At 40.4% G+C, this 25,317-nt stretch overlaps 1 protein-coding gene across 2 annotated transcripts in view; it reads right to left on the minus strand.

Annotated features, from left to right (window-relative positions):
• Window positions 1-2,837: 2,837 nt before the first annotated feature.
• The window catches only part of si:ch211-236l14.4 (SITS-binding protein), a 22,643-nt gene continuing 163 nt past the window's right edge, over window positions 2,838-25,317 (minus strand). The window contains exons 1-11 of one of the 2 annotated variants that reach the window (XM_042412557.1): window positions 25,235-25,317; window positions 24,496-25,156; window positions 22,872-23,043; window positions 12,805-13,012; window positions 12,482-12,632; window positions 9,582-9,779; window positions 8,916-9,184; window positions 8,608-8,744; window positions 7,683-7,804; window positions 5,569-5,748; window positions 2,838-5,384 (exon numbers count right to left, since the gene is read on the minus strand). The exon at window positions 25,235-25,317 is cut by the window's right edge and continues 163 nt beyond it. In XM_042412557.1, coding sequence (XP_042268491.1) covers window positions 5,211-5,384; window positions 5,569-5,748; window positions 7,683-7,804; window positions 8,608-8,744; window positions 8,916-9,184; window positions 9,582-9,779; window positions 12,482-12,632; window positions 12,805-13,012; window positions 22,872-23,043; window positions 24,496-24,966 — 2,082 coding nt within the window. In that variant the 5' untranslated portion in view covers window positions 24,967-25,156; window positions 25,235-25,317 and the 3' untranslated portion in view covers window positions 2,838-5,210. Of the gene's footprint in view, window positions 5,385-5,568; window positions 5,749-7,682; window positions 7,805-8,607; window positions 8,745-8,915; window positions 9,185-9,581; window positions 9,780-12,481; window positions 12,633-12,804; window positions 13,013-22,871; window positions 23,044-24,495; window positions 25,157-25,234 lie in introns of those variants that run through there. The other variant, XM_042412558.1, reaches the window with a different exon arrangement.

A 25,317-nucleotide genomic window follows, 5' to 3' on the forward strand; every position in this document is an offset into this window, starting at 1 on the left:
GCAGGTGGAATGTTTGCCTAGTTCACTGTCTTAGTTTTGTGTGTTAGTATGCTATTGTTTGTTAATTAGCCCAAAACACAAAGCACAGCTGAGGCTAATGGGAAAGTTATTAGTCCTGCAGGAGCCACACTACCAGCACGACCAATAATCACTAGTTGCCACCCTAATTTTGAGCATTTACCAGGTGCTTATCTTGGTGTTATTATGACCCATCTCCTTTAACCATTAGCTCAGAGAATCTAAACACCCCCCTCCTGAGAACTGGAAGGCTATACAGCAGGTGAAAAATTTGAAATGGCCTCTGTCAAGCACAAAAGTCATGCACTTTGCACCATGATGATGGTTTAGCCCTTGGTTGCATTTTATTTTGAGGATGGCTTGTGGTCATAGCTATGTTTACCAGCTTTTCTTAGTTCTTACAATTTGTAAACCTCCCGAAAACTGTTGTTAAAATGAGATCTTTCCTTCCGGAGCTCGGTGTTTGCTTAATCACAAGGAAGCTGCCTGCAACATAGGCCTGTCACCTCGCCAGGTGGTTGGGCTCAAGTGGATGGCACTGAGGAGCCAGTTCTATCCCTCAGGGTATTAATATGTCCCTTCACTGAGGCTGCTCGGGGCGTATTTATCTATTAACTAAAATTAACCGGAAGACGTTTAAAGGCATTGCGAGGTGACAGATTTCCAAGAAGAGCGTGGGCAGGAAGTGGTCACATGTGACAGTAGTTTTCGCTCTAGCTCCTATCCACCACTTGTGCACAGTTCCCTTTTCACTCTCTCTATCTCACGCACACACACACACATCTCCACAATGACACCCCCCGCCCCAGTGTCACCCTGCCTTGGGCTTCCGAGAGCAGGCTAACGTTTCAAGACTGCATTCCTGAGGTCTGCTTACTCCTCATTTACTCTGCGAACCTGCATTGTGCGCTTGAGAAAAAGGATCACTTTCAAAGCCAGCCCTTTGTAAATCTTTGGTTTTTTATCAAAAGCATGAAGGGTGTGCTGACTTTATGTGCATGAAGGCAGATTTGATTAGTATTTATATAAAGAAAAAAGGCAGTATCTTTATTCAAAACACAAGACAGGCAAAATCCATATAGCGTAATCAACAGTGTTCAACTGGCTGGCCTCCGGACAACAAGTCTTTAAATTGTACACCTAATTGGCAAGCTGGAAAACCCATTCACTCAAGAGCAGACACTGAAACCTAAAACCTTGACTTGCACTTTCTAAAAGTAGACTTTGAGAGAGATCTGCGGCCTGTGCTTGTCACCAGTTTAATTCATGTGCCACTTGCTCCACAACACCCTCAAAGAAATGAGGAGAGCCAATGTTGCATATCCTATTTTATAAGCTATTCATTCACGCAGGAGCAGGGATGTTCCCGTTTTGTCTGACGGTAATCGCTGTTAGCTGTTAACAGAGGAGAATTACATTGTTCTCATTGCAGCTACTGTATGATTTGTGTCATTCTTGATTTGGGTTTTGGCAGGACAATTTGTTTTTCCTGCAATGCTGAACAACTTATGTAAGGCTCTGTTATGCCCCAAACATAATTGGATTCAATGTTACATGTTGATTCAGCGAATGAGGAAAAAATAATTGGACCGCTGTGTCCTGCTACTAAATGTTAGTTTAAGGTTGGATGTCTTTGACCACAAGTTTTCTGGAAGGAACTATGTTATTGTGCCACATTTTAACATTAAAGTGGACTTCACAGAGGGAGTTTCACTGTTCAGAAGGAAGGATCCATCTCAAACAAATAACAAACTTGATTTATTGTACACACACATTGTGTTGAATGCTGGAAATAATAATATTAAAATTAACATTGTCAACTTCTATTAACTGACAAAAATGAATCATATAGAATGATGAAGGTCATTTAAGGTTTTGCGCACAAAAATCTCCAACTCCATTAGCTCTGTAACCTCTGCTGTCCTCTGAAGCCCCTAACACTGTAACTTCATCACCTCACAAACCATGGAGCCACACTAGTATATCTTGTGAATTTTATCTGGCTGAGAACTGCGCCCAGATTTTAAAAAGTACCCTATGAATCTAAGTGATTAAAGCAAGGGTGTAAATGGAGAGGGGGAGCTTGGTGGTTGGCGTGTAGGGATGGCGCATGTATGCGGCCAGCTGCACCTGTCTAACTGCGCTAAAGGAGCAGAGCCTGGGGCCCCAAGGTGGATCTCGGCCAAGGGGCAGCAAGAGAGGAAGGTAAGGAGGTTAGGCTGAATGTGATTCCCCTGAAAATCGCTTGCACCGCCTGCTCAACAAAGCTATAAATAACTTTTATTAGGTTTAAGTGGAATTAGTGGAGATGTTAGTCGTCAGCAAGCTCACGGATATAAAGACGTAGACTTTCTGACATGAGGAGAAGGAAGAGCAAGGAGTGTTAATAATAAAAGCTTTCCACATTGGAGCATGCACATGTGCAAGCAAACATGGACAAGTAGATGCAACAAATATCACAAGTAAAAACTATTATTTATTCATTTTCCATGTCCACATATTTCTGTTTAGGGTCATACTGGGTGCTGGAGGCTATCCCACAATCCTTTGGTGGCAGGCAGGGAAACAGCCTGGACATGTCGCCTGTTCATTGCATGGACAGTCAATCACACAGAGGCACGTTTTTGGACTGAGGGGATCCAAAGCATCCAAGGGAAATCATGGAAAGAATATGTAAACCTTCACAAGAAAGACAAGAACTGAGATTTGAACCAGGGACCTTCCTGCTATGTGACAAAAACCAGTCCAAGATGATTTCTCACTGCTAATATATAAAATCATATTGTCATTAAATAAGCATGAACAATGACTCGAGGAGGTGAAGTAAGAAAATGTAAACTTTATTGCAACATTGTCAGTCTAAATTCTCTGATTTACAGAAGAGAAAAACACTTGTAATGGCACAGTCATCGTAATATGTACATTGCTGATACTGCAATAATCCAGACACTTGTGTTGTCCAGATTTAAGAGTGGCATATTAAGGCAAATGACATCATGTTTGCTCAGTCTGTAGAGGGAATAACAAAGCTTTTCCTGCAACTTATACGCGAACGTACCACAGCATTCCTTAAAACATTAGAACGGGGAACTAGAAAAGCTCCTCACATGAAGGGCTTGGTTGGGAAATCACAGTTTGTCCATTGTACATTCAGCTTTAGGAGAAATTAAGACGTTGATGTGTTCACAACATACTGTGTTGTGCTAAGACATTTGGTGATTAGATAAGCTTCAGTAGACCTGAGTGTTGATACAGTAAACTTGTTAGATCAAAGTTACAGTCAATTTAGTGGTAAAGCATTCACTAAGTCTGTATCATCACCGCTGACAAGTTAAGATTGTCTTGTGAAGAACAAATCAATAAGGTAAAAGTACCAAAGAGTACTGTCAACTAACTAACTGTATATGGAGCAATATATCATGGTGCAAACGTGGTGGTTACATTTCGTCATGGGCTGATTTTGAATATAATCACAAAAGAGAATCAGTTCTCATTTACATGTCATTTGCTTTTAGTCCAGGTTCAAACCCAATAAGAAATGCTACTGAACTGAAGCAAGCAATGGAAATGGATGTGATTACAAGGGCACTTCAACAGAGCAGGCTAAATAAAGGCACACATGAAGGCAGAAATCATATGGGGTTATGTTATGCTTTTAAAGACTCTTTTCCCCATGTCGTCCTTGTGAATACAGTTTGGGACATACATGTATTCACTCTCATGCCATGAGTTTAAGGAGAAAATCCATACCACTTCCTATATCTGCCTGTTAAATAGGAAGGCTATAGCCAGGAGAAGGTTACCTTAGCTTAGCATAAAGAGTGGACACTAGTGGAAGTAACTGCCTCTGGCCAAGAACTAGTCCGGCATGTGAAACCACAATTTGTCGTTTTCGCACTTCCTTTTTGTACAAATTAAACAAATGATATATAAAATGTTAAAATGATACATAACATGTTTATGAGCTGTTGGTTACTTGTGGACATAGCCCAGCTAGCTGTTGCCCCCATTTCCTGTCTTTGTGCTAAGCTAAGTTAGCTAGCTTCTGAATGTTGCTTCACCTTTACTGTACAGACACAAGAGTCGTGTTGGTCTTCTCATTTGACTCTCAGCAAGAATGTGAATAAGCAAATTTTCCCAAATGTCTAACTATAATTTCCAAATGTCCTTTCCACCTCTGTGGTGTTATCAACAAGGCTTTTTTTATATAACTTCATTTGGCACTCATGAAAGAGCATAAAGCAACACAATATCGGACAGCGTTAGTATAAAAAAAAGAGCAGCAAATTTAAAAGCCCTTACTACAGCAGATTAATAAGAAGGTAACATCTAGAAGATAAATTCAAACATAGTATATAGTTACAATGACAGTGGCCTCAAGTTCATCTGGCCTACAGTACTAAGGGACATTCAGGCGTGTCCAACAGAGTGGTATGTTGATAAATTAAGTTAAACTATTCTAAGAATAAGTGCTAAGGGATAAGTGATAGTTTGTTGTGTCTGATGACTCTGTAAAGCAGTGGAAAACTGTAACTTGAGGTACATTCATAAAACATCAGCCCTTCGGCCTGATAAGTTCAAGTAAAAGCCTTTCCGATGAGTCAATAAGATATATACGGTATCACGATGCGTCAGTCTCCATACAAAGCTTTCTGTGAGCTCATCTCCTCCCAATAAGCGTTTCCCCCTCGATAAAGCCCTTTCAGACATCCTCCTTTGTTCTTTTCTATCTTCATTTGGTCTTCTGGAGAGATTCAGATTTTTTGCTTTTAAAGCAAACAAGGGGCTTGCTTTGTTCCTCCTTATCAAGAGAGCCAGCAGCAACTAAAAATGTAAAGACTGTAGAAATGCAGTATGTAAACACACAGATTGCTCTGGAACTTACATACAAAAAAGCAGAACAGAGCAAAAAGTCCAGAAACAAATCAGCCAAGAGGTAAAACCGATTAACATTTTTAAAAAAAGGAAGAAAAAATGTCACAAAGGGAAAAAAAAATACAAATCATTTTGAACTGTAAAGTGCAAGTATAAAAAAAATCTTTCTACATATTGTCTCAAGACAGGGCCTTGAGGCAGGGTCAATGGTCTTTTGTGGAAAAGTGCAAGTTGAGAACAGCACAAATATTAAAAAAGAATTTGATTCAAAAGAGAAACAGGATAAGTCAGGTCACTTGTTGAATCAGTCATATGACTCAGCTTCTCCGTAAGAAAACGGCCACCTCCTCCAGGGGCACGGGGTAGTCCTGTAGAAACGTCCCCCCATCGAACACCTGAGCGTTCTGGCTGTCCTGCCACTGGAAGCCTCCGTCAGGCAAATAAATATCCCTCTGCACTGCTCCCTTCTCCACCACTGGCGCTACCAGGACCTGGAAACAAGCAACAACACACATTAGTTTGGTAAAACAAATTCAGATGTCAGGGAGATTGTAGACTTAAGTAGCAAGGCATCAGGTTACAGCCAGAGTTGATTTATACGCTATTGGATGCCAAGTATAGCGGATGCTGACAGAAGCAACTCAATCCCCTCCCATCAGAACATCATTAAGTCACCTCGTCTCCGATGAGGAACTGGTCATTGATGGTGAAGGTCATGGGGTCACTGGGACTGAGCCACCACATCGGCCGGTAGATGGGGTTTCCTGTCATCTGCCACTCATCTGCATACTTTTCTATGAGTGGGACCACATCCCTCTGGTGCTTTGTTATGTAGGTCTGAGTTAGGTTTAGCACCTGTGGGGCACCAATGGAGAGAAGAAGAATAACATAATGAGGATTACAGAAAAAAATTATTAGGAGCTTAATAACCTAGTGTGTATTGTTCCTGCCATCACAAAAGCTAGCTCATGAAGAAGTCAATGTAGGATCATTGTCTTCCTTTATATGGAGCTGTATTTTCATTCAGTCACTTATGTCTTTTATTAATATCCAGCCAAATATATTTTCAAGAAATCCAGAGTGACTGAGAAACTGAAACCAACAAAAAAAAAAGTCATTTCCTAAACCAAATCATCTGCCACAAAGATTTTAGAATAATATTGACAATGAGGTCTGCTAAAGACATTTGTGCCATCTCTACACCCAGACATGGAGACAGAACTTAAGAGCAGTTCATTGTTGACTTAGTGGTTTTAACACTGTCCAAATCTTTCTCCTGTCTCCCTCTGGCCAAATTACTTCAGCATTCCTGGAAGGGTCACATCCTCTCCAGTGTCCTATGACAAAAACAAAAACTTGACCGCATCTATAAAAAATGTATTTTTATGAGTTGGGATTGAGAACATTTGTAGGAATGAGCTTGAAGTCACAGCCCGGGTTTGAGTGGATCTTTCTCTAATTGAGAAGCCAGGCATGTGTGTGGTTTTGAGGTTTTATTGCTATTTGATTTCAACGTGGTTACTGCTGTGACCTGTCTATGACTGACTGAAGTCTCACACACTCTGGAACAAAAGGTGTGCCACACTTAAACTGCAGTAAAACGCCCATAAAACAGAAGACTTTACCATCTAAAATGCCTTCTCAGTCTCACTTCATCTGAGTTTATAAGTTGAAGGCCATGCAAGAGACCAAAATGGAAAACATTGCTGCTGTCAAATGTCTAGCTGTCCAAAAGGCCTATTTTTATCTCTGTCACGCAACACAAGTCACAACCAATATATTTTGCTGCCTCAGTCCTCTCCTAGAGGAAAAAAAGTAGTTGATCACTCCCACTATGTCACACTTGTCAATTACTCATGGAAAATCTTAATTGCCACAATAAAGTATTTTTCCAAGACTTGTCCTTAAATTCATTATCATTCCTGCTGAAGTGGCTCTCGAGAGCGAGAGTGAGCCATAAATCTAGAGTAGGGATTGTAATTCAGAACAGATGGACTCTTAACCACAGGTGATGTTTGGAGGGGGCCAAGCAATCGCTCCTATTGAGGGAAGAGGGGAAGGGCGAGGGAGGGAAAAATAGCCTTCACCCTCTTGAGAAACATCAAGTGCTTTTCTGTTCAGGAACATGAGCCCTGGTCCCTTACTGTGAAAGTATCAATACTGTCACCGGATTCTCTGAAACTGTAGGTCTTGTTTTCCTGCTATGCACGCTGAACAGTACGTTTCTGATTTCCTGCAAGGCGGGACAGAGGGGAGTACTTGCTCTGCTGCTGGGGGGAGAGCCAGGCATGAGTTTTGATAGACTGCCACTCAGCAGCCCTCGTGCTCCTCTGCAAACACACCGGCCGGCTCACTGACACTGGTGGGAACTTCTTGATGGTGATCTGCAGAGCTAAAGAGAGGCTGCTGGGTCAATAAACTCTCCCTGTCTCTACTCTTTTCACAAGCAATCTGCGCGAGAAGGAAAGGATAATCTCTCACTCCCTTTTAGAACATCTAATTGGCAGCATTCACACATCACTTCACTTGATCTCTCCGCTGTAAATCTTCACAAGTGAAAATCTTGTTATCAGGTCAAGAAAAGAATGTGAACCTACTGCGTTGTCGCTTTTGTAATTACATCTAATGCGGATGACGCATCTGTAATGACAACCACCTCAGCCTGATGGTGTAGGGTGGGCCAAATGTGCGTGAAAAAGTGTCTACAAAAAGGGGTTTAAGTGCGTTGGGGTGTCCACATGAGGTGCTCTGACTGGTTTGTAATGTTTTTTTGGTTTATAGTTGTATACCCGATCCTCTCCGTAGACCCATGGTGGTGTGTGGAAGCTGATAACAGGGAGAAAAGCTGCAATCTCAAGCCAACGGATGAACAACTCTTCATCTGTGACCAGGTCTCCAGACAGAGAGCCACCTATAGGGAGAGAGACAGAGAGAGGCAGAGAATATTAAAGATACAAAAATACCCAAGGGGAAACAGATTATGTGTGGGCTATTTGGGAGAAGTGGAAAGTACATAATATGAATTTTCCATGAAATGTCTGAACAAAACCCTGAAACATTGGGGTGTACAGATGATCAAAAATGTAGCTAACTTTGTTTAAAAAGTCTGGAAAAGAAGGCGAGGAGAACTATTTAGTTAATATTTATTCTCCAGTATTATAAACTTGCAGTACATGTTAAGTCAGTGATTTACAACTTTTAAAGTGGGTGTGAAGGTCTGAAAATCTGATTGTGTACATCATTAGTTTTCTTAAGTTTTGACTGAATACTGAACACTCAGCATTCTTGCTCATTTTTAATTTGTGGTGTCTTGTAAGCCCATGTGGGCAAGACACCACAAATTCTGTCTGTAACACTGACAGCTTTTTTTTCTCTACATCAAAGTAAATAGTTGTCTCACAGACATCAGCTGTCTGACTGGCTGTGATCCACTATGACAGGAATTTCGAATATTGCAGGAATACAGAGGATGTTTCAACTCCCTGACCACAAGATCCAAAGTGTTTTTTGTTTGTAGCGATTCCACAGTCAACTATTATGTACTTTTTGGTTTTCACATATGGGTAGAATATAAATGTACTGAGCAAATCCCTCAAAATAGTGCAAACACTATGAAAGATTTTTGAAGAGCATACAGTAGAAATGCCCATCAGTTGTGGCTACAATATGTTCTTAGTAAAGGTAAGAAAAATGACCCATAAGCTGTGGTATTACCTACTGCATCAGGAATGAGGAAGTTGTATCCCAGCAGAGTGTGGTGCAGCAGGGAGGGAATGATGCCCTTCAGGCCCATTGGGCTCCAGTCGGACTGCAAGGGGGTCATCCTCACAAACAGCGGCTTGTGGCTCGACCTGAGGCACAAATAGAATCCTAATAAGCAAACGCATGACTCAAAATGAAAAGCAGATTGAAGGAGCAATCTTAAACTGTAGAAGATCATTCTTGAAAAATTACAGAAATCTTTAGGGTAATCTGTCTGTTAATAAAGCATACAGACAAGATTAGATGCCTGAAAGCGTTACCGGGTCCCTGCTGTCATAATGGTGGAGTCTCCGATCTTGGTGGCCAGGTCGGCCAGCAGGCTGATGTACTTGTCTCCACCTAGAGCATGTGGTGCCCGCAGGGCCTGCTCCTCAAATGGATTCCCCTCGCCCCCCTCAAGCATGATGTACTCCATCCCCAAGTGGGCCTCCAGGGATCCCACTCCATCCAGGAACCAGCTCACGGCTCCTGGGTTTGTGATGTTCAGCTTTACACAGAACCTCCCTCGCCACTGACTCATCACAGGGATCTGTAAGATGGAGGGACTTAAGTGAATTTTGATTGGAGTTAATTTCCCACTATTATCATATTATCAATATAATGATAATTAACTAATTCATTGCCTCTGCTGTTGCAATGATAGAGTTTCTGGATAAGGTCACGTTCACACTGCTCTGCTTTTTATCAAACTGCCACTAGTGAATTCAGAGAATCTGCATGGCAGATGGAAAGTGGCCACTTTGGAAAACACTATGTCTGTTTTTCTATGAATGGACCAATCACAATAGAGAGGATGTGGAGTTCTTTTTGTCTAGGACGGCATCTCTCAACCAGAAATCTGAGAAGAAAACTAAGGTAGAAAAGTTCAAATGTGGAGGTCAGTCACATGCTCTAAAAGAGATGAATACGCCCCACTCAGGTCTCACCAGGTGTCCCTGAGGGGCTGAGGGGAGACTGAGCCAGTAGGCCTCAGTGCCGTCCATGAGAGAGGTGTGGAACTGCGTGGTGTCCACGCCCAGGAAAGGGGACAGGGAGATGGAAATGTTAAGAAGCTTGACAAGTGGGAGGTCCCTGGTCAGTCTCTTGGACATCCCCCTTTTCCTGCTGTTGAGGTAGTCATGGTCCTGCAGAGAGACAGAGAGATACACTATGATACCACATAACAGTCTGGTAAAGTCAACACTATACAGCCTAATGTGTGCATTCGGAAGGCACCTATTTCCAACACCATTTAATTTTCATTTTATCAATAACTGCCTACATGATTATCTAAATAATTTAAATGTAACAATGTGATGCACTAATGGAACAATTCAACTATTCATAAACTGGTTTGACAGATTTTAGTAGCTTCACAGATGACCTGCTGATCTCTCTGACCTGTAGCTGTGACAATATGACCTCTGTCAGAACCATTTAACATACAATATGTTATAATCCTTTGGAATTTACATGTTAAAGTCAAAGAGACATTTCAGATTACATAACTGTGGAACAAAATCTCTTAAGAATACAAAGGCTGACTGCAGGAGGGGAAGCTGTGGTGGGAAGAAAGGGTAGATTAGCACATATTATGTAATTTCTTCTCTGATCTTTCACTTTGTTCTGCTTTTTCTCTGAATTTGAATGTACACATGAATTCCAACATAATTGCCTCCATGCTAGAATAATCTTAACCGTGGTTTGCTAAAAAAAAACCCTGAATTAAACAGTGTAAGTAATATGTTTAGAAACTTATTAATAACCCAAATTTCCAATGCCAGCAAGCTGTTCCAAATTATGACTTTGTTTCATGAAACTAATATGGAAACTGGAAAAGAAAGGTAATAGCATGACTGATAATTTATGAATACTTGTAAAACTGGAGTGAAATAGAAGCCTAGTTTTTTAAAGAGGATCATTGTTGCCAGTCACACTTCTGTAGAGCCGCACACTTCATGGACAACTTTGAGCTCCATAAGTTTCCATGCAGCACTGTACGCTTGGCTGATTCGTTATTGGGGGGGAACTGGGTGATGTAGAGCCAACAAAACTGGTGTTAAATATTTTTGATGTACCAGAAAAACTTGAGATTGTGGGTAAAGGAAACTCTTGTTCACCAAATGGCATCCATCAGCTGACATGTGTTATGCCTCCCATTTCCCACCCCTCTTTTTCTCATTTTACACCTTCTGAACTCAGAATGGAAACATATTCTTAAGTGTATACAGTGAGATGGCTGAAGTCAACTTCTCAGATGGATATATATTTTGTGAAACTCCTCTGCCTCCTCTTTTGTTGCATGGTCCAGGTCAGATCACAGCATCTAGCTGGTGTCAGCATCACCTGCTCGAGTTAGTCTTGGCTGAGATCCATTCAAACCTCAATACATCCAATTCTTCACCATCCCACAGTTACCACACTCAGAGCAACCTGAGATCTGTTAGGAAACTCTGTTTGACTTCTCTTAGCTATATTTATTTTGTAATGGAATATCATCAAGTATTGACTTAACAACACTTGACAGTGGTCCTGGTGGTCTTGTTTCCTGGGGGTGCCAAACAACATTCAAGGAAAGTACTTGGATAGATGAGAAACAATAACAGAAAGCACCGGCATGGCAACGAAGAGACAAATGTCTCCTGTCCATTTTTCTATTACGATAATAATTTTTTTAGGTGATGACACACCTACACCAAAACAAAACTCAATCATAATGCATTAGGTGAGCAAGACACAGGTAGTGTGGTGGGCTTTTTTCAACATGAAAGCAAAACCCTAAACCATTTTTTTCCTACATTGTGACATTTTGGTGAACTTGTCCTCCCTCCTTCATTCTCCGCCTGTCTCCAGTGCTCTGGAGATCCACTTAAGGAAACTCTTTCATCCCAATCCCTGACCGGTTTTTGAGCCTCTGCCCAATGAACCCTCACCAGCCTCACAGCCCAGATGGTTGAAGAGAAGGATTACGAGAGTCTACAGCTACACGATACAAGAATTGGCAGAAAGAGGGGGAAGATGAAAAAAAGAGCACTTGTACCAAAAGAGATATGCATGGCAGCAGACCTCTGTGCTGAGGTATATGTGTAGTGAATGTTTCTGTATAGTCTACTATTTGGTTTCAGATGTTCCAAAGGTGTAATAGAAAGTTAAACATTGACACTTTTGCAGATACAAACATTTCTTGGGGAACTGGCATCTCTGGAGGTACAAACTTGCATGACCAGAGCCCAAGAATCACTGCTCTTCAAATGGCAAGATAAATAACAAATCTGAGTAAAAAAATGAAAATATTTGGTCTCAAAATATAGATGAAAAGTAAGAAAGGCCCCATGAAGTGACATCTTATTTTGTTCTTGTGTATTTCCTACTGAAAACACATAAAGGAAAATTGAAAAGTGTAAACCAACGGGATTTCTTTTAGGGAGTGAGACAGTTTTTGTGATTAGTGATGTGGAGGGCTACTGTTCAAAAATCTCTGGTTGTTTATTTAGATTTCTTTTTGTCCTTCTACTCAGTAGATATCATTATAAATCCATTAGGAAGTAAGTGAAAGATTGTTCTGTCTTTGTTTTGTTGACTTGAATTTCTTATTGCTTTCATTCAGCGTATATCACCTAGATACAGTTCATAGCAATAAGTTATAGTTATTTTTTCACTTAGATGGATGAGCACTAAGCTTCATATTATTAGCTACCTTACAGCCATCTTCACTGGGCTTCAATGTAAGGTAAAACTACAATTCTTTGGCTCTGTTTCTTTGAGGTTTAACTCAACCAGTGAGATTTTTTGTGCCTTCAGATTTCAAAGCTGGAGGTAGAGACATACACTGCGGTACAGCACGTACCATATCAGAGAGGAGGTTGGTGGAATGTTCATTGAGGCTGATGACTCCCTCCCCCAAATGGTGTCTCCTCAGACGATTAGAGAAGGTCCTCAGCTCCCTCTCCACCTTCGGCCCTGAATCCACATTGGTGAGCAGCTTCCAAAACGGCAACCTATAGGACACAAAGTAGGATCATGCAGGTCCTTCTGATCTAAATTCGGATGTAGATTAGATTATGACCCCCTAAAAATACCCATAAAGTTTCAGTCAGTGCTCACAGATACACCATTGTCTGGCAAAGAAATGAGGAAATTCTCATCCCCACTAATCTAAACTGAACTAACCACAGTGCCTTCATGTTAGGCAGCTCCCTGCTGTGCTGTGAGAGCTGTTTCACTGCTTCCTGGTGCGCGGCTTTCACGTTGTGGGCCACACACACTGAGTACTGTAGAGGGAGACGCTCCATACTAGGCAGTGACTGCAGGCAGAATTGCTGTCTGCTGTCCACTCCCAGCTGCAGGGGTATATCAGGAGATACCAGCACTGCAACACCTGCATTGATGTGAGGCAGAAAGGAGAGGGTACAGACATTTATTACATCACACTATAAACACATAATGTAAAATTTTAGCATATGCAGCACAGTCACTCCATTATTTCAACACTGAAACAACAGCATAAATGGTTACTTTGCCCCTTAATGTAAGTATAATGTTGACTTTAGTGTGAAGCAAAATTGTGTGAGACAGTCCATTGCAGATTCCTCTTATATGACATAGTGCAAGAGTGTTATTGCAACTTGGATGTGTGACGGATTGAGTGTTGTGGGTGGTAGAGTGTAGAGGCTGCGTCAGCTGATATTACCCCACTCAGATGTGAGAAAAACACTCCCTAGCATGAGATATAGCAGTATGCGGTTGGATGAATTTACCCTGGGACTGCTGGCAACTTCTATGGAGGCAGGTTACACTGAAAGAAGAGTTAAGTAGTCCGGATATATGTTTAAAATCACATTGATAGTGAAGATTAATCGTTTTTTAATCATTGTTTTTATCCAGAGCATTGAATCAGGCCAATCAGTGTGATGTATCTGTCTTATATCTTTCCAACCATTATCTCTCTATTCTCTGTGACAAAAACAGCAAGGAGGCAGAACTAAGAAGAACACCAGTGATTAAAGTAGTCAACTTCAGCCTTACAATAATCTCCAGCAAGGGAGATTTTTGCCTTATTTTCTCTCCTACTGTATACGGCCTTTTTAGAGGCCGTGTGAAATGATAAGATTATGCGAAGCAGATAATTGTGTCCGCAGATGTAGCTGCCCTGCAAGGAATGCCTCTTCCCTCTCAGGTTACCCCCAACCCCTACCCTCACCACTTCTCACCCGTCCTGACTCCCACCTTCTCCCTCCCCTCCGACCACTTTTCACTAACTTCCTTTCCGCTCTGCTCTGCTCTGCAGGTCTACTCCATCTCAGGTCAGCAGAACCCAGCCAGTATCAGTCTGAGCCTTCTGGGACCCCGGCCCTCACCCGAGTTTTGTGTAATCTGCTCGAAAGCAGCCAAACTAGGATTTGGGATTTGGAGTTGATCAATGAACAGATTAGGTCTCTCCAAAGCAGGCAGACAGTCTGAGAACCCAGGCTGAGAGCTTGGCTTACTTCAGTCACCCTCTCCAGTTTCAATGGGTTTACTGTTCTCATGCAGGCAGAGACCAGGAGTGGGCAGGATACTCATGTACCAGTTTATAATCAGATTAATAGTTTGGGAGATCAGTATTCAAGTACTGCATAAAGCTTAGCGAAGAGCCTTCAACCTCAGGGTAATTCTCACGTGTTTGCAACGGATAATGTCAAAGAGATACTGGTAACACCTCAGCTGCCTCTCACAAGGTATTAGGTCACCACCCAACTGCTTGTTACATATTCATAAATGGCAGATAAATGTAGATTTTTTTCTAAGAAAAACCGTGGTATATTTAAACTGCCAGAAATAAAAAACGATAAAACAATTTTTAACGAGGCAAAGGTGTTGTGAAACTGCGTATGTCAACGCTGCACATGTACAGTGAAGTAAAAAAGAGGGGCAGTGTAGAAAATGTTAGTTTTCGGTAGATAGCTTTATGGGAGGATGGAGGTGGAATGCAGGCAGTGGAAATAGAGGCCACCAGAGTACACCAGACACCAAGAAGCCTTGTCAAATGATGTGCAGATACAGCGGGCTACAAACAATGTGTTTTACCAAAGTGCACATGGGCTGGAAAGTGGAGTTTAGATTTGGAAGCATGACTTCTTGAGTCATGTTTAATTTTTATGGGAAATGATATGGCAGGGCCTCAAGGAAATTGGATGATCTGGTCAAAAAAGGCTGCACCTTTATTCCCTCTTTGACCAAACATGCAAGTTAAATACACTCAATCCTGTCTTATATCTTTATATACTTCTACTCAAAGCATTTTGCATGTACTGGTGCGTGTTTTTAGTTTGGGGGAACTCCTGCTCAAAAATGAACTTCTAACCCTGGTTATATAAGCGCAGTGCTCTATACGATGTAGACACACATCTTTGACTGAATAGTACCCTTAGATGCATATTGCAGACAGGAGTAGGAATCAATAAGAGTTATTTAAAGAAAGTGAAGCAGGTTTGAAGCCTTGAGTTACAGCCAAGGTGGGGTGCCCATGAGTTAAAGGGGAAGCAAGGAGGACCCTATTTTTAGAACAATTCCTTAAACACTCCAAGCTTCTCCTGAATATTTTCCACTAGCTCTCAAAAGAAAATTATACGCCTGACTGAGCGTATCCACTCACCTTCAAAGCATCAGGTAGGCAAAGGTAAAAGTGAATGAAGTTTATTGGGCAGATTTCAATGATTTGACACACACATGCCTCAGTTTTACAGCTGTTGAGCGAACACACAAATCAAGGTTGTCTCTTGACACACGTGAACATATGTAGATTTGCACACACGTAAAAACACACACGCACACACAGACATACACACACTTTCTTTAATGGGAAACTGTAGACTTCCAAGAAAAACATAGTGGGACTTATAGGACCATAAAGATTCTGCGCTTCCTCTCGCTCCGTCTGAGCTGAGGTGGAAGCAGAGGTGACCCCATGCAGCTTCTGAGGGGTCAGGAAGGTTTTAATGTGGCGTCTAGGCCCTCAGAGAGTGGCTCAAACCGAAGGAAATCGTTGCCGCCTGACTCCCTGCTGCTGCGGACCAGATGGACTGCACTCTTTTACCTGTCATATTTACACTGTTATTTATGACACCTGCGCACGCTTACAGACATGTCTGGGATTATAAAAATGTGTATTCAAATACTAACTGTGTGTGCGCACGTATGTGAGCAAGTGTGTGTGTGTGTTCAGGCATGTATTTTCTTAACAATGGAAACTTAGTTTCTTTGCCCAACCTCAAGAAATTGATGGCCACAAAACTGGGATCTTGCCATAGTAGTAAATTTCCAATCCCACTTATTGAAAAAATAATGAAACACTAAACTTTCTCTGCTCTATTCCTATTATTGATCAGTTTTAATGTTTCAAGTGTTAGACAATCTGTATTGTACAAATATTACAAATATAAAACATGTACTCACGATAATTGATAGATCAGACAGGAAGATCCCTTTGATGTCTCAGCTAATGAAGTAAGATGACAAGATGCAAGATTTTGGTTTAATTAAAAAGCTCAGTGTTTAAGAAAGGTAACAGAACAGACCTGGACAACCACAGACTGGTTATGTATTGTCACTTTGTTTCTAGAGAAGGTTATGAATGAGCTGAAACATACAGGTACATCAGTGGAGAGAAGCTGTTGTATGTAGTCCAATCTGGATTTAGAAAAGTCTCTATTCACTTACTCTTGCTTGTTCTTGATGGAAAGTATTTGCTAGGAGATTGACTGTGGAACATTTTGTGGGATGATTTTCATACAGTAGCCCTCTCATACAGGAGATGACATCTAGCTTTTAACAAAGCTTCAGTTGGCTAAGCAAGTCATTCTTGAAGTGTTTCACCTCTTACTCAAGGTTTCGGGGCAGCTGCCTGAGGACCTCCCGGTGACCTATTGAGTTACTGAAGCCTGTTTTGAGCAGCTTGTTTACATTGTTATTATTTATTTCTGTATATGTATGACTTAGTGATCTTGGCTTAACATACAGACAAGAAAATACTCAAGCTATACCCTAAAAGATGCTATTAAAAATAAAAAAGAGCATAGCTACAAAAAGCTTTGATCATTTCCTATATGTTGTCTGTTATTTAGTACTAAACCTTGTTTCAGCAACTCTTTATCAGATTTTAGGACAGAGAAAGTGATGGTTTAATGTCAAAATTATGTACCTGTGCATTTAAAAGGCCTAGACAGTAAACATGTTGGGTCTTGGTTGGAAAGCTCCCATAGGATGGGAACATCATGTATGTCAAGAAGAGTTTGCGTGTGAAAAAATTACATGTGAATCTATTGATGTTAAATAGCCACAGCAAAACCAAGCAGCTTGAGGAGAAAAGTAAAAATCTGGCTTCCAGAAACAAACAAAAAAAACCATTTTTTTTAAATCAAATTTTTACTATTATTTTTTCTTTTGTGGTTATCTTGTTTCCATTGCCATTACTCACCATGACCAGGACCATAATGGAAACACAGTGCGCTTTTGGCTTATTGTTCCCATCTTTGTCATTATAAGACTCATAAGACTTGTATCAAATAAAACTGATTAAGTATCATTATCTGAAAGAGCAAATCAAAGTCCAAGATGGTTACATAACTTTTATCTGTCTGTTGTACTTGGCTGGTTCCTACCGAGAGACCAAACAACAAATGAGAAAGAGCAATAAAGCATCATTTCTTTGGATCCCACATGGAAAGATTAAGTCACAGATAGAAATAAAGAAAAATGGGTGGGAGGAAAATTATGCTAAAATGAAAGATGGAGAGACCAGAGACATACAGACAAGAAGATAGATAATGTGTATATGTGTGTGTATATACAGTATCTCTCTCTTGCTGTGTGTGTGTGTGTGTGTGTGTGTGTGTGTGTGTGTGTGTGTGTGTGTGTGTGTGTGTGTGTGTGTGTGTGTGTTTAAGCGAATATCTCAGAGAGTTGCTGTCAAGCCATGTGTGTCTTACAGAATTAATTTCTGATTCTAATCTCTGATGCTCACTTTGTAAAGGCTAGCATGGAAAAAAGCCACATATGAGGAGACAGCAGATAAATTACTTTTATTGGTTCCAAACTGAGTGAAGAAAGTAGGTAATGTCAAAATTATAGCTATCACACTCTCACTTATTACAACAGCCTGCTGTGAAAACAAATCTTTCCAAGCCCTTATTTGTCATGATGAGTTGGGGAAACTTTGATGAGAGCCAAGTTATGACGTAGGACTACAGGATCTGCATGCAGACAATGGAAGAATGAGGCCCTTTGAGTCTAAATAATGCTAATATAAAAAACAGAAGAGAATGGAAAAATTTGTTAAACTACATTTGAGGGTAAAAACAAATCCTGGCAAATATGCTGCTTATTGTGTGCCAAATAGGATGTCAGAATCTAATATAAGCATTCAAATAAATAAAGTCAGTATCTGTGACTGTAATAATGACAAAGATGTGGCTGAAATGTTGGTGTGGCTATTGGCTTTGACATGTCATTAACCATCAATTAGCTAATGAAGTTTTTAAAACTGCATATAAACCATCTGCAGGATTAAAAAAACTGACAGCCGTGTTACAAATATTCAGCCTGAAAAAAGCTGTATTCATGGAGGGACTTACATTATCTAATAGCCAAACCTAGCTCTAGATAGATAATGCTACTAAGCCTTTCTTTTTTAATGTAGCTTAATATTTGGTGAATTGAAATGAAATAAAAAATAAATGGATTGTAGCTGTGACAAATAAATAAAAAAGTAGATCTATATACTGTATGTGTAAAATTATTAATTTCTTTATATCTTTATTTGATGCAGGAAAACTCTATTGTAGATATTGGCCCAAGATAGAAAGATGGAAGAATAATAATGGCATCTGTGTGAATTAACAAAGACAAATGTTGATGCATCCTCAGTTTATTATTTTAAGACAGCAACTAATTTCTGTCATGGTGATTTGACTGTGTGCGATAATGAATTTCCAAAGTATAGCTATAAAGCACTATTTCTGCTTCCATTTGGTTACTAAAGCTGTGTGTAAATTGCATCTTTGGGACCTACATTACAGAGGAAATGTAAGAATAAGCCCCTAAAGCTTTTGGAAAATGTCTCCCACAGAGTCTCTTCTTATGTTTTTAATGCATGATGTGGTTTCAGTGATATCTAATCTGTTCTTGGTAGCCCAGTTGTTTTTGTATGGATAAAGACAGGTGGGGCCATGACTAGTTCCTACAGTTGGCAACACTCTCAAATGTCACTCTCCTGCTCTGTTGCATATCTTCTCTCCTGTGTCTCTGCTTTTACTCTTCTACCTCTTCTTTACTTTGCAACTCTTTGTTCTCAGTTTCATTCAGTTTGATATTGACTATAGTAGTGCAGCGCGCAGTCGTTATTTTGGTCTGTTGCTCTATGTTTCAGTATGTCTGTCTTGCTCTTTAACCGTTCCCAGGAGTCCTTTTAAGTTGGTAATGTCAGTCACAGCTCCATATTCCCCACCACATTTACAATATGTTCCTATGACTAACTAGAATCAATGAAGACAGGTCTCACGCACACACAACGCTTCAACAGAACTGCTCAACAGAACTGCTCAACAGAAATGCTGCTAGTGGTCAATGAGTTCACATAGCTGTAAGGCCTGATATCACACTAGAAACTGCAGTATGTTTGTTTTCTTCAAAGCAGATTAAGGAAAAAGAGGCAACATCAGAATTCTGATGAAGGCTTCATGCCGAAATGCGTCAGCAAATTTGTCAGTTATAAATAAAATTCACCAGAATGACCAAGACATGTGGTGACTCTTTTACTTTTTTATTACCACTGGACTGCTGCCTTTGCTGGATCTGTTTTGGGGAAAACAAGAATACTGCTGTTTTCTTTTTTAAAACAGAGCACCCAACTGAAACTTAGCACAGAAGAAGAAGAATACCTGTTTTCCTTTATGAAGTCATTACACTAAAACTGTATGCCTTATATTTTTGGGCCTTATTGTCATTAATAGAGGTGCAAAGTACTTGGTCAAAATAATAATATCATAATCATACTTTAACAGTGGGTTTGTTAGGGGCCGGTATCAAACATGATCAATCAGCTCCTCTCTTTTCCTTTAAAAGCAGTGTTGTCCCACACATGATGAATATTTGAAGTTGAAATGAGCTTTCTAGGCATATTGAAAAGCCAGACAATGTGCTTTCTGTTCAGTCTTACTGGTCAAACAATTAACACAAAAACATTTGCATTTATAAATAAAATTGAGACTATAATAAAAAAAACGTATGGATATATTTGGATCATTGCTTTGTATGTTGTCTTTATTTTTGCAAACTGTAAGTGATTTTTAGTGCTGCTTTCAATTAGATTCAGTTAGAATGTTAATGTTTTGCTGCCAAACGTTAGAAGAAATCATAAACACACTTTCATAAGCAGAAGCATAAACTCACTTCCCATTATGGTCCTGTTTACTACCCACACATAACTGCGGAGTTTTTTCCCTCTATAACAGCTGCTATAATTATTTCCTGCCCCACCACTATTAACAGCAACAATAATACAGTTATGACTCTATCACATCATGCTGTTTATCACAGCCACAGTCATCTTGTGCAATCTAAAATAGGTACTATTTCTGTCAGACCTTTTGGAAAGAAGGATATGACAAACGCAGCTCCTGAGCGGTCCACAGGTTGTTTTCTGATGTTAAGTGTTTCAGCTTTTCATGAAAGTCTATGAGCAATATTTCCAGGCTGTCAGTCTCAAACAACCCTGATATATTTTAGTGCATAAACTGAGAAAGTTATGATAATAATGAACCATAACCAACCAGCCGGCCAAGAGCACAGATGCTTGTGTGGTTATTTTGCAGTAGCCTGGTGCTGGTTGTACAAGCCTTCATCAATGATTTATGAACAAAGTAACAAGTGGCTCTGACATGCAAAATTGCAATGCACATCACACAAATTAGAGACTGCAGATGGAACACATACAAGAGAATCAATAGACTTAAGGTACGGCCCTCTTTAAGCATGCAATTTGTTATGGATGACTGATACCAGTAAAGAGAGAGATGTTATTACTCTGCCATACTGGCATTATTGCCAGAACAGATGTGTAAAGTGTATCCTTGCTGTTCTGCTGTTCTTTTGGTGTAAGAATGCATAATGAATAAGAAACATACACTAATACGGTTACATATATAAAAGTGGTTTGTTTGAGTATAAAAGGTGCACAGACATGCAGTTAAGGTCAATTTTGGTGTCAGTCTTAACACCAAAACACCAGCGCATAATTGAGTTGCCTATGACACTTTCTAATAAAAAAAAAATTATGCCCATCCTTACACCTGGACACATGGCAAATCACCAAAACGCTAACAGGTCTGACTGTTACACCCTTTGTTAGTGATGTGATATACATATAGGACAGCATCTCAGTACTTAACATACATCAGAGCAATTGCAATGTTGGAAAATGAGTCAGAAACATAGCTTCAGGGTTTGAGAGTTTTAGAGCTTGAGAGTGTCATGTTATCTGACTTGTGCACCTTGAATCAGTGAATGAACTTCGGATGTGAAATGTTCCAATAAATTAAATATTCTTGACACATTGGCCAAATCTGATTACTGGTCTCTTTAATTTTTAACTCATGAGATGTATGCATGAAGAAAGAATGACACATACTACACGTCTGAAAATCATTTAACAATAATAATTTCTTCCGATTCTGCGCATAGGAAAGGCCGCTGTGAGGCCAAATGTGCACATGATGTAGATCTAAGAACCAAAAAAGAAACATCCTTGAACTTGAAAACAAGATATCGTGTTAAATATACCTTTAATGCTCCAATAGGCATCGCTGTCATTGCTGAGCATAAGTTTTCTATGTTTGGGGCTATGTACAGTATGTGTCTGCGAGTGGTTACTTGGCAACATTCAAACAGGTGTTCTCATCAGGATCTCATCTCATCTGTGTGTGCTTTTTTTCTCTCTGCAAAGCTAAAGAGAGAAACAAAGGGTTACACAGTCCTGATAATTACTGCCGTCCTCTCACAAGGTGGAAAAGGGAATTAAGGCATGTGACCCCCTTGTTAAGCCTGCCACTGTGTTACATAACATCCCGAAATGTGTATGTGTGTACATGCATGTGCATTTGTTTCTGTCGGTGTGTGAGTGAAAATGTGTGAGGCTAGTACGAACAATCAGTGAGGTCATAACGGATGATTGATTGTATCACCTCATTGGTTGACTTAATCAACTGCCTGGAAAGCTGGTCAGCACTACTCAGCTACTCATTAAACACGCACACACACATGCACACACACATGCAGAGGACTCCTTAAGACACTGACAAACAGAAACATTCAGTATACGCCTAAAAAGTACATGTTATAATGTGCATGATTATAATGATAATGTTATATTTATACTAAAATCATTCGGGAGCAAAGATTGGTTTGTTTAAACAGCAGCTCAGTAATCAAACACCACACAAACTCAGCTTGAGAGCCCAAAGTCCCTGATGTTAATGCTACACCACATGTACACACACACACACAACACACACACCACACGTTCCTCATCAGTCACATTAACCATTCACATCCGCCAGTGGTCCCTGCCTCCCCCTTTTGCCCCCAGGATAAAATCTAACACCCCCAAAATAACCGGGTGAGTTATAAGAGTCAGCAGGGCCTTCATCCAACCTGCCCTTTTAATAGAAACAAAAGGCAATTACCCCGGTATCCCTAAGAGTTAATTTAAGATGCTAAAGGTGGTTTGCTTCCCTTTGTAGTCTAATCTCTAAATTAATAAAGCGAGATGCTGCAGACTGTATCGTGTTTCAGTCTATTTGTGGGCCAGTTTCCTATCCAGTGGTGTGTGTTTTGGAGGTGCTGGTTTTTGCAGGCAGTTGGACCATTTTTCTGCACTCAAACACAAACAAACAAGCGCATCGTGAGGGAGGGGGATAAGAAAACACAACATCCACAGGGCTTCCCTCACGCCCTGGGATTCACGCCACACTTCGTACACCCCGCTGTTGTGGGGTCAGATTTCCCGAGCTCTTGGTGCAAACTCTGCACTGATGGCAGCTGTAGAAAAACAGCTGACCCTGTGTCATTTTAAAGACTTGAAAAGGTCTTCTTTGTTGTATCAGACCTAGGTGTAAAGAAGAACTATGACCCCCACTTTTGCTAATGAGATCATTTCTACTAATAGTCATTTGAACTGATTGATCCCAACAATGACCTCTTACCTGATGAGCCCAGGAAGTAGCGTTCCAGAGCCGAGCCAAAGCCAGAGGGATTGTCCTTCAGATCACTGACAATGAAGGGCTGCATGGTGGCGTTCTGGTCGTTGATAGGCCAGGTCTGACCCCGGACACTGGCGCCACCGTACCAGGACACGTTGGTCATGGAGAAACAGTCCTGAACGGACACACACGCGTATGCACGGACACACAGAAAGACACATAAAGACAGGAAAGAAGTACAAAAAGGTTTACATAAAGACAGAAACTGACACAGCAACTAAATGTTAAATCGATGCTGAGGAGACTCCAGTGGAGAGTTGAGGAGTTGAGAATTAAAAGAGCCACATTAGACAGTAGAGGGAAGAGGAAAAGTTTAAGTTCTTGTTTTTCATCCCACACCTTCAAACACTCATCCAACATTTAGTGAATAATTGATGAAGTTCATATGAGCACTCCAATACTTTAAGCACACTTAAAAGTAAATGATGAATATATATTTCATTTATAGGTGTAACGTGAGAGTGCTGTCACATTATGCACCTGATGTCTAAGAGTATGGATAGATCTAATATTGAATGTGATAGGTGACACATGAGACTGTCTCAGAGAGTGATTTAGAAAGCTTGTCTGCCCTCAAAGCGTCTTTACGCATGAGGGACAAAACCAGAAGCTCATTTATTTCCTGTCAGCAAATCTAGGCTCTGTTAAAGAGTTTTCAAAACGGATGCCAAGTGGTCACCTGAGAGGCACTGAGCCGGATTTTGGAAATTATAAAAATAAATGCGACTTTAGTTTGGAAAGATTTTCTGTGTCCAGTCGCACCACATGACAGGGAGTTATGGCGAGGAATGTTCCAGTGGGGACAGATTAACCTCCCCAAACATCCAAATAGTTAAATGCCTTTGATAATTAAGCTGGCGGGGAAAGTACAGTAAGTACCGTGCATGTAAAAAAAAAAAAAAGCACAACAACTGTGACGAAGCAGTTTTAACACCAAATATATTCCACTCAGAGCAGTTACATGGAGGACTGAGAAAAGTGAGAGGACTTTTTTTTTGTCTGGAGCATCATGTCAGTTTAAATGAGCCACTCAAGCGTCATGTTTGTGTTTTGCTTCATAGCCTACAATTTAATCGAATATCACAATTTCAAAAATTCCAATTCAAATCAGCAAAATCACGAAAATGTTAGTATAGGCCTATATATTGCAGATTTAAAAAATCAGATTCGTATAAGCCAAATAATTGGCACTGAATGATACACAATTGCAAAAAAATAAAAATAAAATAAAAATAAAATAAAAAGAATAAAAACCATTTATTTAATTCCAGTTGAAAAGGATAATTCCACTCTTTTTAAAGAGTATCTTGTGGCTTAATTTTATATAAACAGGTTTTGAAATCAGGTAAATCTTGGGTGATCACCTGTATATATATATATATATATATATATATATATATATATATACATATAAGCAAAACGCTTGATATTATGTTGGCAGATTTTAAAAGCGAATAGCCCCCTTTTAAATGTTACATGTTGCGTAAAAGCGTCATATTCTTAAGGCTCTGACTGTGTTTAGTGCAGTGAGAGCTGGTTATTGAGTGCACACTGACAGAAACCTTACCTTCAACTCCACATGACAGTGCACCGGCGTCCAAGTCATACTGTAGCACTCCGTCTCCGTCTCTTCATTCACCTCCAGCGAGATCTTCACCTCGGCCACCGAGTCCCACGTATAGCAGAACTCCGTTTTATTCAGCCAGCACAGGTTCCTCACGAAGGGAACCTCAATGTCGGGGTTCCCCACATTCCCGACGTCAATTTCCACATAGGTGTTGTCCTCCGTCAAGGTCTGTATGACCAAGGAGTGGGTTCTTCTCTCCCAGATCAGTCCGCTAAAAGTCCCCCTGAGGATCCAGTTTTTGTTAGGCTGATCCACAACTTGCCAGTATATGATTCCGATGGTCATTACAAAAAAGACGGCCACCCCGAGACAAGCTATAGCTCCTTTCCAGGTCTCGTTCATCTCCTTCAATCCCGTGTCCCATGTTACCTCTGGGATGGGGCTAGGGTTCCTATTTCGAGCGTGGGGCATGTTGTTTTTGAGATCAGCAAAGAATCAAACTCAAAAAATGCTGCAGAAATCTCTGTGCGTCAAAAATCTCTGTTGCTTCATCATGTCATGGTGTTTTCAGTGAGGCTACAAGGTAAACCAGCGTACTCTTTATCTTTACACCGTTTATACTGTTGGGATTTTTTTGCGCAATTGTGCCAGCAACAGATACCTGTCATGTGAAGAAAGCTGTGAGAACAAAAAAATCACAGCGGGGAAATAAAACAGTATGAATGAATAATTGACTTACCACATACTGCTGCTCTTTTAAAAGAGTTGAATTTGTAAATTGCATTGGCTGCAGTAAGCTCGTGAGCAGTCCCAAGCCGGGTT

Source organism: Thunnus maccoyii, chromosome 5 (assembly GCF_910596095.1).
Source record: "Thunnus maccoyii chromosome 5, fThuMac1.1, whole genome shotgun sequence".
NCBI lineage: Eukaryota > Metazoa > Chordata > Actinopteri > Scombriformes > Scombridae > Thunnus > Thunnus maccoyii.